Source organism: Corapipo altera, unplaced genomic scaffold (genome assembly GCF_003945725.1).
Source record: "Corapipo altera isolate COAL_440 unplaced genomic scaffold, ASM394572v1 0, whole genome shotgun sequence".
Taxonomy (NCBI): domain Eukaryota; kingdom Metazoa; phylum Chordata; class Aves; order Passeriformes; family Pipridae; genus Corapipo; species Corapipo altera.
The window spans coordinates 27,617,701-27,630,750 of record NW_020884872.1 but is presented as its reverse complement, the minus strand read 5'-3'; the positions used below and the strand labels follow the sequence as shown (position 1 = coordinate 27,630,750).

Genomic DNA, 13,050 nt, shown 5'->3' with positions numbered 1-13,050 from the left:
TGTTAATTTTCAGTCAATGCACATACTAAATACAAAAAGGCACAGACTGGTTTACACATGACGTAAGGAGCTATTAATAATCAGGATGAGACAGTCATTGTCCCAACATCATATAGAGTCTGAACAGAATTAATCTTACTGAAATGTTCATGCCCATCTCTGACCTTGCTGATCTAAAGCATTCTTTACAGACAATGCAGGAGACAGGTATTTCTAGGGCAGAATTCAGACTTATTTTAGATGTCTCCTTTAGGATGGGATGAATTGTTCACTTACAGGGAACTTTGTGACTAGACAGAAACTAAGAGTCTGGAGCTTTGCTATCAAGAACCTTCTCCTCTACTCTCCTACGTAAGTAGCTTTTGGAACTTCATGAAAAAGTACTATAATGGGCTTTTCCAGGAGCACTGTGAGAAGAAATGAAAACGAGGTGTGACCAAATGTGCCAGTGGTGCAGTTACCCACATCTGAGATAGGTATCACAAGTTCCTTTGCTGTCAGCAGAAGAATACCACACTGTGAAAAAAAAGGATTGTGAGCACAGAATACTCATTTAAAAATACTAAAAAATGTGTTATTCCTAAGAAATTATGTGGTTGTCAGAGAAACAGTCAAATGGCAGCTTTGTTATAACAGTACAATATTAGATGCTAATACAGTATTATGTATTTCAAAATATTATATATTAGTATTTCAAAATTCTTAGAAAGATGTGTTACTTTTTTTTCCTATTTGGTAGATATCTATAGTGTTAGGAAGTATGGTATGGTTTAAACTCAGTCCAACTGGCACAAATAAACTGAGCTTTTACAATCTGCACTGAGAACATTTAAACCAGAATTAAATGACAATTAAATTCCTTGCATGGATGATTTATATAAATGAACATATACTATGGATTCTAATCAAAAGCAGAAAATGTTTTTCAATTTGTTCTTGGCAATTTGAATCAAAATCAAAGGTTTTGATTTTCCAACACAAATCTTGTATAGTACAGTTAGGCTTTGTGCTTAGCACACTGATTTAAATAAGAAAGTTCTCTAGTTTACAAAGAAATAAAATACAGCTTAATACACCTGACTCAACAGATGCTGTATGAAAGCATCTGGAATAATAAGTGTAATTCAAGCATTCAGGAAGAATGTAGAATCATTTTAACAAAATGTAAGAGATGCTGAAAACATTTCGATACACATAATCTGATTATTATATTGTGTCTCATTTCATGAACACCACAGATTAGTTACAGAAAAGAATTTAGCTAGACACACTAGTAAATTTGTGTTTGCTAATCTATGCACTTGAAAGCATTACAAATAAACATAGAGCATTTAGAATGTATAGTTTTCTATATGTTACTCTACTTCTGTAGTCTCTCTTGACTGGATTGCAAGTATAAAAGGAAAATATATCACTCCTTGAAACTGGGCCAAATGTGCCTGAGTTATTCTTTGGAACATGTAGTAAAAGTAGTTCTGGCTTTTTAAAATACTGTGTTTCTAAAAAAAGGGTTCCTTCACCTCTGTTTAGTTCATTAACTATGTGACAAATACTAAACACAAGAAAACCAAATTATTTATTGAAAAACTGTCACCAAATGGCCCTGTGCCTAAGCTTAATAAACTGTGTAAGACTTGTCATCTTTGCTGTATAAATATTTGCATTACATAGTAGACCTAGAAAATTACATATTTATCACTTAATGGTGAATGCAAAAAGCTGTACATTAATCACAATAATATACTCTGTAATATGAGCATAGACTGGAAAATGCTGACCAATGATATCATATAATTTTAAATGTATTATTCAATTTTGGGTGATACACTAGAATAGTAAAGATTTTTTTATGTGATTTAAGAGGAGAGTTTGCTCTTTTATGTCTGTATTTTGGGAAGTGGGAGATACTCAAATTTCAGTGTGCTTTTTGTTAGAGTAAAGAACAATTTAAAGCTTATGTACTGGAGGTATTATTTATTGTGTGCTAATACTTGAACAACACTGAGCTGGAAAGAGTAAGCACTATCCTGTTCCTTCACCAACTGCTGATAAAACAGCCAAGTAAGTAACAGCAATAAAGGCAACTCTTAGTATGTCTAATTGTTTCTTTCAGTTCATGCAAGTGTATTTTCTTCTAAGCAGAGCTGGAGATCAGCTACATACTTCTGTTCAACATGCTCTCTGAAGCCATTTTAAATTTAAGTTCTTAGTCATAGAATGATCTGATAATGTTGCAGTGTAATGATAGCCTTGCTTGTACTATTGTCTTGATGCATGCAAATGAAGATTAATGTTATCAACTATTAATGACATGTAACTGTTAAAACTGTAATGTCAGCTGTAAAGCCTCAAACAACACTTCCTTTCTCCCAACAATAAAGTAATCTGGGCTTAGTTATTTTGTGTTCAGTGGATTGTATATTAAGCTAAAAGCTATAATACATAACAAAGACTACTACTTAACACAGACAACCTAAAATGTAAAAATCTATGAAGTCCGTGTTTTGATTTGGGAGCAAAAGAAAAAAAAAAGCCAACAAATCTAGACATATTAAAAAGCCCCCAACCTTCTGAATGCTAATGTACCATCCCACCCAAGACGAGATGTAAACATATCAATACTCATTTAGCAAACCCATTTTTCAGCCAAACATGAACCAACAACTTTAACTGCGAAAAGCCACCATGGTAATGGCCCAATGCTAATGCAAGATGACGAGAATACTGTGCAGGGATTTGTTTAAAAGCATGAAGGCAGCAGTTGCAAAAATGATGCAAAAATATGCAAGAATGGGTTCTCAAAGCTCTTATAGGATTAGATTAGGAAGACAAAGAGTAAATAATATATAATGAGGAGGGACATTAGCTATGACATGCCACATAAGGCAAAGTTACAAGCCAGCAAAAGTCCACATTGGTGTCTCAGAAAGCAAACCAAAAAAAACCAAAAAAGACTCTCAGATTAAAATAAAAAGTTCGGTTTACCCTGTTGGAACCTGTTTGATTTTTTTTTGTTACCAACAAAAAAAACAACCTACCCCACAACCAGTCTGTGCCATATTTCTCTCCCCATCCTCTCCTCCTCCCTCTACAGCTGGACATGAACTGTGCTTCCCTCACCCCAACCACCAGCTACCACAATGCTATTGCCTCTCCTAAGCAACATGCTGGTGCAGAGCTGATTTAGTAGGGTTTTGGGAAGTCAGAGGTTCCAGGCAGAACTTTTGCAAATACAGGGCATCCCAGAGCTCAAAGGAAATGCAAAAAACCCATTCTTTTCCCTAGCTCCCACATGATGAAGAAACCAGGGAAAAAGTCCTACCTCTACTCTTTCTCTCATTCCTCTAAAGTCAAAGCATGCTAGAGACTACCTCTTCCCCACAGATAACCCACTAGCCCCTTTTCCAAGAGACTTAATAATGTTATGACTCAAGTACTGTAATACAGTTATTAACAACATTAAGAGATTCCCCTGACATCAGTCAATGCTGAAGGATGCTGACTCATTGCTACAGAAGAACACCGTGAGCACACATTCCACCAAGTATCCTCCCTTTGGGAAGATTCAGTTTCTTAAAAATAGTGCTAAGAGGCAGAAATACATACAATTGTCAGGTGAAAAATGTAATTACTGAAGAAACCACGTAAGACCAAGCTAAAGCATGCTTCACATTCCTGAAAAACATAAAACGTGTCATTCCATGTTTTAATTTATCCATATTTGTCCAGTTTTGTAAACTGGGTCTACTGGAGGCTAAAAAGCTTGAAAGAAAAGTGTCTCACTTAACTCAGAACTTTTTTTTAACCTTTTCTGTGATATTAGGATCGTTATGGTCCATGTTATAAATTGCTTAGATTCAGGAATGCATATCTCTGTCTGTGAAAATTCATACCCTCTATTAAACAGCAGCCTATTTTCCTTCATATAGCTGTTCTAAGCACAGGTTAATTTATTAGTGTGGCCATTTAATAAACAATTTTCCCTTCTTGAAATTAAGATACATTTTATGATGGCCATCACGTACCCAATCTTTCTATTAATTCTATAGGAATTAATTTTAGATATTTTATAAGAATTAGGTAGAAGCTCAGTATTCAGGATAACCCTTTCATACAAGTGCACTCAGTTGTGTCTGCTAGCTTCAGTTCCAACTGGATTATTTGCTGCATGAATGATTGAGAGATACCTGACCTAAAGACTAACGTGACTTTTCAGATCTCTGCCCAGCTGCATTATATTTTCTATGCTTTATCCTGTCCTTTATGTCCACTCTTGACAATACACAGTTGCTGTTTCTGTGCCACCTCTGAGTTTAGACTGTTACCTGTGCAATGCATAGACATCAATTCAATATGGTAACCAAAATAGGAAGCCTCTCCCTAATAAAATATTTAAAATGCATCTATCATAACAGTAGCTAGCTATCACAGGAGGTGGATTTAACTCCCAACAAGCTTGTCTTACTGTCTTGTTTTTTCAAAAGTTAGTGACAGCATTTCCAAAAAAGCACTGCCCCTTGGAAATGAACAATATAAGGAAAATTCCCACTAGAGAAGGAGGCTGTTGCTGTTAATGCTTTTGCTTGTTTAATGGTTGATATTTTCAAAGCTTTCTCTGCTTGAAGGATATTTTTTTGTCAGTAACATTTAGATTTGGGATTGAAGATTACTGTTCTGTTCTTACAGTGAAATTAACTCCATTTCTTCAAAGAAGCTTTTGAAGTGTTTTTTATGTATGGTGGAAGTACGGATTGACAGCACAGTGATCCTCTTCACTATTCTTATGATCAGCAGCTGTTAACCTATTTTTATCAACAACTTCATTGCTCCAAGAAGCACTTCTGCAAAATGTGAATGCAGCTGGTGAGATCATTCCATGTGAGCAGTCTTCTCCCTATGAATGTTCACAAGCAGGTTCCAAAAAAAAAAAAAAAATCTCACTTCAAGAAGTAACCAGCTGCCAAGCCACCCTCCTACATCACACAAGGCCTCTTTTTCTTTCCACTCATGTTCCAGGTATGCACAACCCACTCAGGTCATAGATGGGCATCTCCCAGACACCTTCATGTCATCTCTCTGAGAGCTTCAGCACCCTCTCTAAGGCCTTTGGTATGCTCCACAATATCCTAGGATGCCACTACTGCATACAGAACCCAAAATAAATGCTCAAAAATGGTATTCCCTTATCAGATGCAATCTCAGGTGTCTTTGCTTTCAGATTCAGATAAAAAGTATAAAAAGAACATTTTCTGACTGCAGCAAACACACAGACCAATATCACAATATCAGTGAGGAAAGGATGGAGTTTCTAAAGTGGAAGAGGGTATTTGAAGCTCTACTGCCCTCTGTGTCTCTAGAAGCAGGCGCAAGAATGACTCTGACTCAGCCTTGCTACTCCACTAGAGTCCTTTAGACATTCATGATCAGCACCTGCTGAGCATCAGATAAGTTGTTCTGCTGTATGAATTGTGGGCACAGTGCCAAATTATCCCCAAGAAATACTAAGGAAGGACCAAAAAATACAGCGAAACTCTACTGCTTTAAGAGAAAAAGAGAAGTGCTCAGAATGAGCACTGGAAACCATGACAGGGCATGAGAAATCCCAGTACTTGGCTTGTGTAGGGAATACAGCTTGGCCTGCCACTGATTTCATCCTCTATGATCTGCCATTTGCTTTCTCTTGTTGTCTGATGCATCTCTGCTTTATGATCCCAACAAAGAACTTCAGAATTTAGTAGGTACTCAACACATAAATTAATATGGAATAATACAAATTTCTTACAGATATATGAATGTTTTAGAGATATGGTATGCAAACTATGGATGTGAAGGGCAAGAAAGCAGAACATCAATTCACTCAACTATTTTCTAGTTCTCATACTCTGTGTTTTTGCTAGTCATTGTTTCTATAGAGAGCACCAAGAACAAACAGTACACATGTATGGAGTTGATCCTCATGCAATGCACACATTTTTAATTTTTTTAAAATCTGACATGTCTACTGGGACCATCTTTGATAAACCTACCAATAAACCCCGAGGAAGGAGGGTTGGGCTGTATCTTCTCTTTAGTGTTCTCCTGAATGATGTCCCAGAGCTGCCATATAAACTTTGGATGGAGGATGTAAAACGGCTGGGTTGGATTCTTCCTACGATGCTGTACATAGGGAGTGAACAGATTGTAGTCTGGCTTCTTATACCACTGGAAGGAAAAAAGTAAGATGTTTTTAAATCTAATAGTATCAAATGTGTTTTGAACACTACATGTACAATAACATAAACGGGCTTCATTTGGATTCTGCAGAACACAAGCAAGGGTACAAAAGCAGCCTGCACTGGTAGATGTTTTTGCTAGAAAGGTATTCCTCACTCTGGGCTATTCTGTTTTCTTTCTTCATAGACTCCCAATAAATAATTGAATGCTGTGGGATAAGCCAACCCTATCTCCCCCTCACAGATACACATTAAAGAAGGGGTTCAAAGAGCCGTGACGTGAGATCTGGGCCTGAGGGTGAATCTTCCTCTGAAAGTGTCCCTGTCCCTGCCGGAGGCAGCAGCAGCACATGAGGCAGACTGATGGCAGCCTGTGTAGGAGGCAGGCAGCCTCTAGCATCTGTTGCTAAGGGAGTTCAGCAGATGAAGGCTTACTTTCTACTTTGCAGCCTGCTCAGCTCCAAGCTCCCTGTGCCAAAAGCCATCAGATCAACTTGTCTACTGGAGCTGCAGCAACAGCCAAAGCATAGACTCCCCCAGTGACAACCAGGTGGACATATGCTGCTCTCAGTGAGGGGGTGGACGGCAGGGCACAGATGGCTGTGTGACAGTGGACATAAAGGGAAGACTAGTGGAGGACGAGGCCTGAGAAAGGGGGAAGAGATTTTCACTAGGATGTATTTTGTTTGGGAAAGCAGAGGGGAAGGTGGGGAAAAATGGATGCAATTTTTCACCCTTCCTGATAAAACCTCCTTCTGAAATCTAGCAATGTTTCCTCCTTGGCAAGCACACAGAAAACTCACTGTTATGTGAAAATAACAATGTTTTTTTTCACACAAATGCCATCATCTATCTATCCTAGCATCTCAGAACAGTGCATTCTAGGACAAATGCTACAGAAAAGTTTTTGATCAATAAACCAGCTTTGACCAATTCATGAAGAAATAGCATTCTCCTCTCAGATGAAGACAGACCCTGGGGTTCATCGTGAAAAGTGAGAACAAGGAGACTATAGTGGTAAATACATTCATTTTTTCCACTGCTTTCAACTGATTGGAAAGAAAGGTCTAAGCGGACATCTTACCACATTCAGGTTTGCGGAGTAGGGAGCAGGATCCCAGGCAACTAAGACAACATCTTTATACAAGGAGCTGTCAACAAAGTGATGGTTTGGATTGGTGAGAATCTGCAAACATAGATGTAAAGAATTGGACACCATTAAAAGCATATGGGATCCAGAAAAATGCAAAATCCTTATCTAAAATAAACAGTCCTACCCAGGTTGCTATTTGTTCTTCTTTAGTTCTGGTGGATTTTAAGCATCTGGTTTTGTTAAGAAAACATAAAAAAAGAGTTTAACCATAAACAGCAGTCATGACAGTTTGAATTGGCAGTATGCTGAATTACTCTCCATCTGTGAGGGATGTGATGGGACCACTTGAGATGATGCATAATTGTATATCAACATTACCGTGTATTCTGGAACTTGAAAATGAAAGGTACATTATTTTAAGACCGCCTGCAGGATCCTCTTAGACACAGAGCAGCTTTCTTTGAAGGGCTACAGCCCCCAAGGGTAATGTCTTTCCTGCTGCCCACCCCCTACCAACTTTGTGGTTGCTTTCTCATTTCAACAGCAAGTCAGTCTCATTTCAAGTAACTCCAGAAAGGCAAATTAGACCATGACTGTACAGGCTTGGTATACCTAAAAAAACAGTTCCAACAGCAGGCACACAATAGGGCTATATTTGAAGTAACTGTCATTTTGCTCAAATCGACTACTTTCAAATAACTCCTTCCTGCATCTCCTGGTACTCTGCCTGATCCTCCTACCCCACTGGAAGTTTACTCTTCGCTCCTGCTGGCTCACCCCTTCCAGAACCCTCCATGTGTAACCAGATCTCTTTGATCCCTGGTACCTCCAATGTCAGGCAGGTTCAAGCTGAATGATTTCAGCATTAGTCGAAACAGCATGACTTTGGTTCCAGCTGTTAAACTAATCAAGATTCCAGACAAATAAATTCATATTCATTTTCATTTCCCTTTAGGATCCAATGAGTCGTATTTGATTATGCATATTTTTCTTCAGAAAAACAATATTGTTGCCATAGCAATATTTTCCCTACCATAAACTTTGAGCTTAATGATTTCCATCAGCCTTCTACAATGAGAACAGAATTAGTCATGTTGCTATCAGCATCCCCAACTCCATTTCTCAGAGCAGTTTTCACCTCAGAATGTAAACTCCTTTTTTGAGAGTACAGAGTAAACAGACCAAAAGGTCAAGATTTTAAAAGCTCGGTTCCAGAGTTACCACACAAAGGAGCTCTTACTCGCCTTTCAGGAAGCAAGAGCCCTTTGGAGGTAGCGTTCACACAAATTTCGCTCTCAGTGAGTCTGCATTCATATGTATGTGTTTTTTCCTGCAATAACAATATGTGTTGTGGCTGCATAGTCTTCTTTCATGTCCTTTGGGCTTTGACAGCAGAGAATATGAGGGAAGTGGGCCACAGCAGTCTTTTTATCAAGTGAATATAGGAATTTTCAACATCAAGGAGGAAAGGAGGGTCAGTAAACCTGTATAGGTAACCCAGCTTCAGTACTGGTAGGGAAAGCCACTTTCATCACGTGGCCTGTGCAGATTTCACTCTTGGAGAGGACAACACTAGTTTCTCAGCAGGTGGCCAGAGTATCACAGGTGGCTTCTGACCTCTCTGAAGGTGCAGAAAGGTGGTGGGAATACAAGCACTTGTGAGGAAGCCGTGTGAGCTGACCCAGCAAGAACTTCAGCATGCCCTGTTTTCTGTTTCTTACGGGGAGTAAGCCTTATACAGTGCAGAAGAGAAGACCACGGGATCCTCCATTACCACTCCAGTGGCAGCATATTGCAGCAGCTCTGGGAGCCAGGAGGACCCCAGTCTGCCCTGTAGCAGTGGAGAGCAGCTAGTTTAACTATTTAATGTCTCAGAATTCGCTGGAGACCTAACAAAGCTCAGATCACTCCCTGAGAGCATTTCTCTCTTCTGCTACAGGGAGCCTACTGAGTCTAGTCAATTATAAGAATTTTCTAAACTCTTCTCCTTGCCTAGCACGAGTTCAGGCATGGTCAGCACCAGGACATTTTGGCAAACACTAAAACAGAGAACCATCAAGGAAAGGAAAAAAAGCAACAAAACCCAAAAAAGTAAAATCATTTACATGAAAATCCATGTTCTCTGATACACCAATTTCAGCACTAAAGCCAGAATAAGATATTTCTGCTTTCTTCCCCAAACAAAAGAAAGGGGGCATATTTAATCCAGATCACAATGGCACAGAACATGAGTTTGTGCACACAAAGAACACACTCACCTAAAGAGGAAGAAAAAAATGAACTCATAAGAATCACAGTAACTGAAAATTTTGTTCTCCTTCAGCAAGAATCAGTATGCGCAGAGCATGCTTACATGGCCAACCATACTATTGGTGTTGACTAAGTAAACATTTCAATATGTCATAAAATTTCACAGTAATTCTGTTGTTGCTTTTTGTCTACATTTCATGAAGAGAAAAGAGGTTTGGTTTGCCCAAGACTGGAATTCAGGCAATAGCTTTTTCAAAATTGAAAAACTACTCTCAACCATAAGGTGTCACTGTAGCTCAATGCACAGTTATTTGGTGACACTCATATGCAGAAAATCCCATTTTCTGTTTCCATTCAGATGAACAAACTCGCCTTATGTGTAATGTGTAATAATTAGTGTACATTAAAGTTCTTTACTAGTTCATTCCAAATTTTTGAAGAATGATGACTTAAGTTACATGTTAAGACAACTCAGTTTCCATTTCTTTTGCCTTCCAGCAAGAAAATAATTGGGGAACTGGAAAATATGAGAAAAGAACTTTGGGATCACCACAACCCGCATTTTGTGAAGATCCTCCAGGCAGTGTGGCAAAGGTCTTCTATACTGACAGCTCTGGCATCCTGCAGAGCCTTTGCAGATGCAGGACACATGAGAAACTTTACAAACCACTTCTTGAAATGAGGCTACCAAGTAACTACTGCAATCACTCTACACTGACAGCAGTGTGAATATCCCTGTAAGGGAAAACTTTTACCTTTTACATCATGACTGTTGAATCACTAGCAGCTTCACAGATTACCCAACACTTTCTCAAAGGTTATTAATTTAATGTCATATTGTACAGAAGTGACATTGACTTGAATTCACAAAAGGAAAATCTTACCTGAGAGTTAATGATCCGCATGGTTGTTTTATTTCCAACATCTTTTTCATAGCCACGTGTTGGAGCAGAATTAAATCTTAAAACGGCATCATGAGAATCTAGGAGCATAAATGAGGGGGTAACTTGTTTTTCTTAGTATATATAACAGTAAACTAAAACAAATTATCTAAACCAGTGCAAAATTTACACATTTCTCCTAATCTTGATATTTTAAGGATGATAAACATTCTACTATGCGCAAACAAAATTCTCTTGCATCTGCCATATGTTATTAATGTAAAAGCCAGTGAAAAACAAGTTCAGAACCGCCTATTAATTTAGCTTGCAATACTTAAATACTTCTCTTAATTGGATAAACTTAATGTGGGAAGATTATTAGTACACCCAGTACAGACAATTGCTCACTACTTCTATCACAAAATTTACAAAGAATTATTCCATGCAAAAGCATGTACACTACAAAGAAATCTAATTGCACATTTGAATGAATAACAATGCTTAACCATAAGCTTGTGTTTCACAGTATTTTGTAACACCTGAAAATCCCAGACTACCCCAAGCCTATTAATCATACCATGTACTTATTCTCAAACTCAGTCTTAAAGAGCCTCTGTAGGGAAGCCAGCCCACATATCTGCTCACACACAAAAACCATTTTAAAGATCTTAGAAGTTTGGGGTTTGATCACAGATCCCTGTTACTTCCTGATGATGCCAAAATAACTGGCTCTCTCATTAAACAGCATGATCACGATGGGAGTGTTTCTGTCTTGCTGAATCAATGCAGAAAGAATCGTGTCTTGCTGAATATACCACCTAAGGAGTCTTTCTGCTGTGCCTTTTGCAATCGGATATGTCTATCTCGTATTGGCCTCATAAGCCACCAGCGTGCCTGTAACAAACGTGGATAGAGCCTTCCTAAATCTTCGTTTGCGAAGCCTAGTCATGAGATGACAGTATTTCCATACCTACTTTCATTTAGGAAGAAATTCTTTATAGAAAGGGTAATCAGGCATTGGAATGGGCTGCCCAGGGAAGCGGTGGATTCTCTTTCACTGGAGGTTTATAAGATGAGACTGGATGTGGCACTTAGTGCCATGGTCTAGTAACCACAGTGGTGTTGGATCAAGGGTTGGACTTGATGATCTCGGAGGTCCCTTCCAACCCAGCTGATTCTATGATTTAAAAATAGTCGGAGAGGTGGGGGAAAGGAGGGCAAAAGGTGGAAAATAAATTAACATTTTAGCTTGTGTTTCTAATAGAAACACAGAAGAGGGAGCTAAAGGCCTATGAAGGGAAGAGTCCTTTGCTGTTGCTTTCTTATGCCTTTTTTCCCCTTTGGAGAGTAAATCATAGAATGGTTTGGGTTGGGAGGGACCTTAAAGATCATCTAGTTCCAATCTCACTGCCATGGGCAGGGACACCTTGCACTAGACCAGGTTGCTTGGAGCTCCATCCAGCCTGGCCTTGAACTTTTCCAGGCATGGGGCATCCACAATTTCTTTGGTCAATCTGTTCCAGTGTGTCATCACCCTCATAGTAAAGAATTTCTCCCTAACATCTAATCTAAGTTTCCCCTCTTCTAGCTTAAAACCACTCCCCCTTGTCCTGTCACTATCAGGGGCCTGCATAAAAAGGCCCCTCTCCATCTTTTTTTTGTAAACCCATCTTAAGTTCTGAAAGTAAGGACTTTTGCCTGCAGCAGTGTCATCAACCAAGGGTGTACAGCCCTAAACCCAGAAGTCATGTATGGAGTGTTTTCCCAGCTGTTGCTGACTTTGCCGTGCCTCTGTGGACATGGAGGTGCTCAGCAGGAATGGCAGGCTGAGTCCACAGAGCAGCACCACTGGCTGCCTCTGGTGCCTCCAAACTGTCAGGTTCACTTGCATTTTCAACCAAGAGCTGGTAGCCCTTGTGCCAGGTCTGGGAGAGGGCAGTCTTCCCCTACAGCTGTGCATGCACAGGGATAAAGAGCATTCTTAACTTCTTCTTTGTGGTCAGACTATCACTTTTTCAAGGATTAGAGAGAAGGTGGAAAGGCACGGTCAAGAACTCAGCTATAACACACACTATCTGGACTCTGCAGGGGGAAGTATAACTTCAATAATACAAACATGCTGGAGCTTCCGTTTTCCATTTTAAGTTGTAGCAAGTCCAGAGAAGGGTCACTAAGATGATCAGACAGGGCTGGAGCACCTCTCCTATGAAGACAGGCTGAATTAAGGTTGTTCAGCCTGGAGAGGAGAAGGCTCCAGGGAGACCTTACAGTAGTTTCCAGTACCTAAAGGAGACCTACAGAAAAGCTGGAGAGGGACTTCTTACAAGGATGTGTAGGGGCAATGTAGGGGCAATGGTTTTAAACTGAAAGAGTGCAAGTTTAGATATAAGGAAGAAATTCTGTTCTGTGAGTGTGGTGAGGTGTGGGAGAATGTAAAGACTATGAATCCTGGAAAGAATGACTTTAGAAGCAGGTCCGTCACAACGGTAGGTCTCTGGGATCAAGTGGAGTGGAAAAACACCGACAATTCACGTTTTTATTGTACGGTTTTCCCTGGACTATGTAATTCCCCTACCCACGTGCCCCCCCCCCCCCCCCCCCCCCCCCCCCCCCC

The 13,050-nt window shown here is 39.5% G+C and overlaps 1 protein-coding gene across 2 annotated transcripts in view; it reads right to left on the bottom strand.

Moving 5' to 3' along the window:
- The window catches only part of ST6GAL2 (ST6 beta-galactoside alpha-2,6-sialyltransferase 2), a 175,555-nt gene that overhangs the window by 9,947 nt on the left and 152,558 nt on the right, over positions 1-13,050 (bottom strand). For both annotated transcript variants that reach the window (XM_027640882.1, XM_027640879.1), the window contains exons 3-5: positions 10,440-10,537; positions 7,297-7,398; positions 6,027-6,201 (exon numbers count right to left, since the gene is read on the bottom strand). In XM_027640882.1, coding sequence (XP_027496683.1) covers positions 6,027-6,201; positions 7,297-7,398; positions 10,440-10,537 — 375 coding nt within the window. The remainder of the gene's footprint in view (positions 1-6,026; positions 6,202-7,296; positions 7,399-10,439; positions 10,538-13,050) is intronic.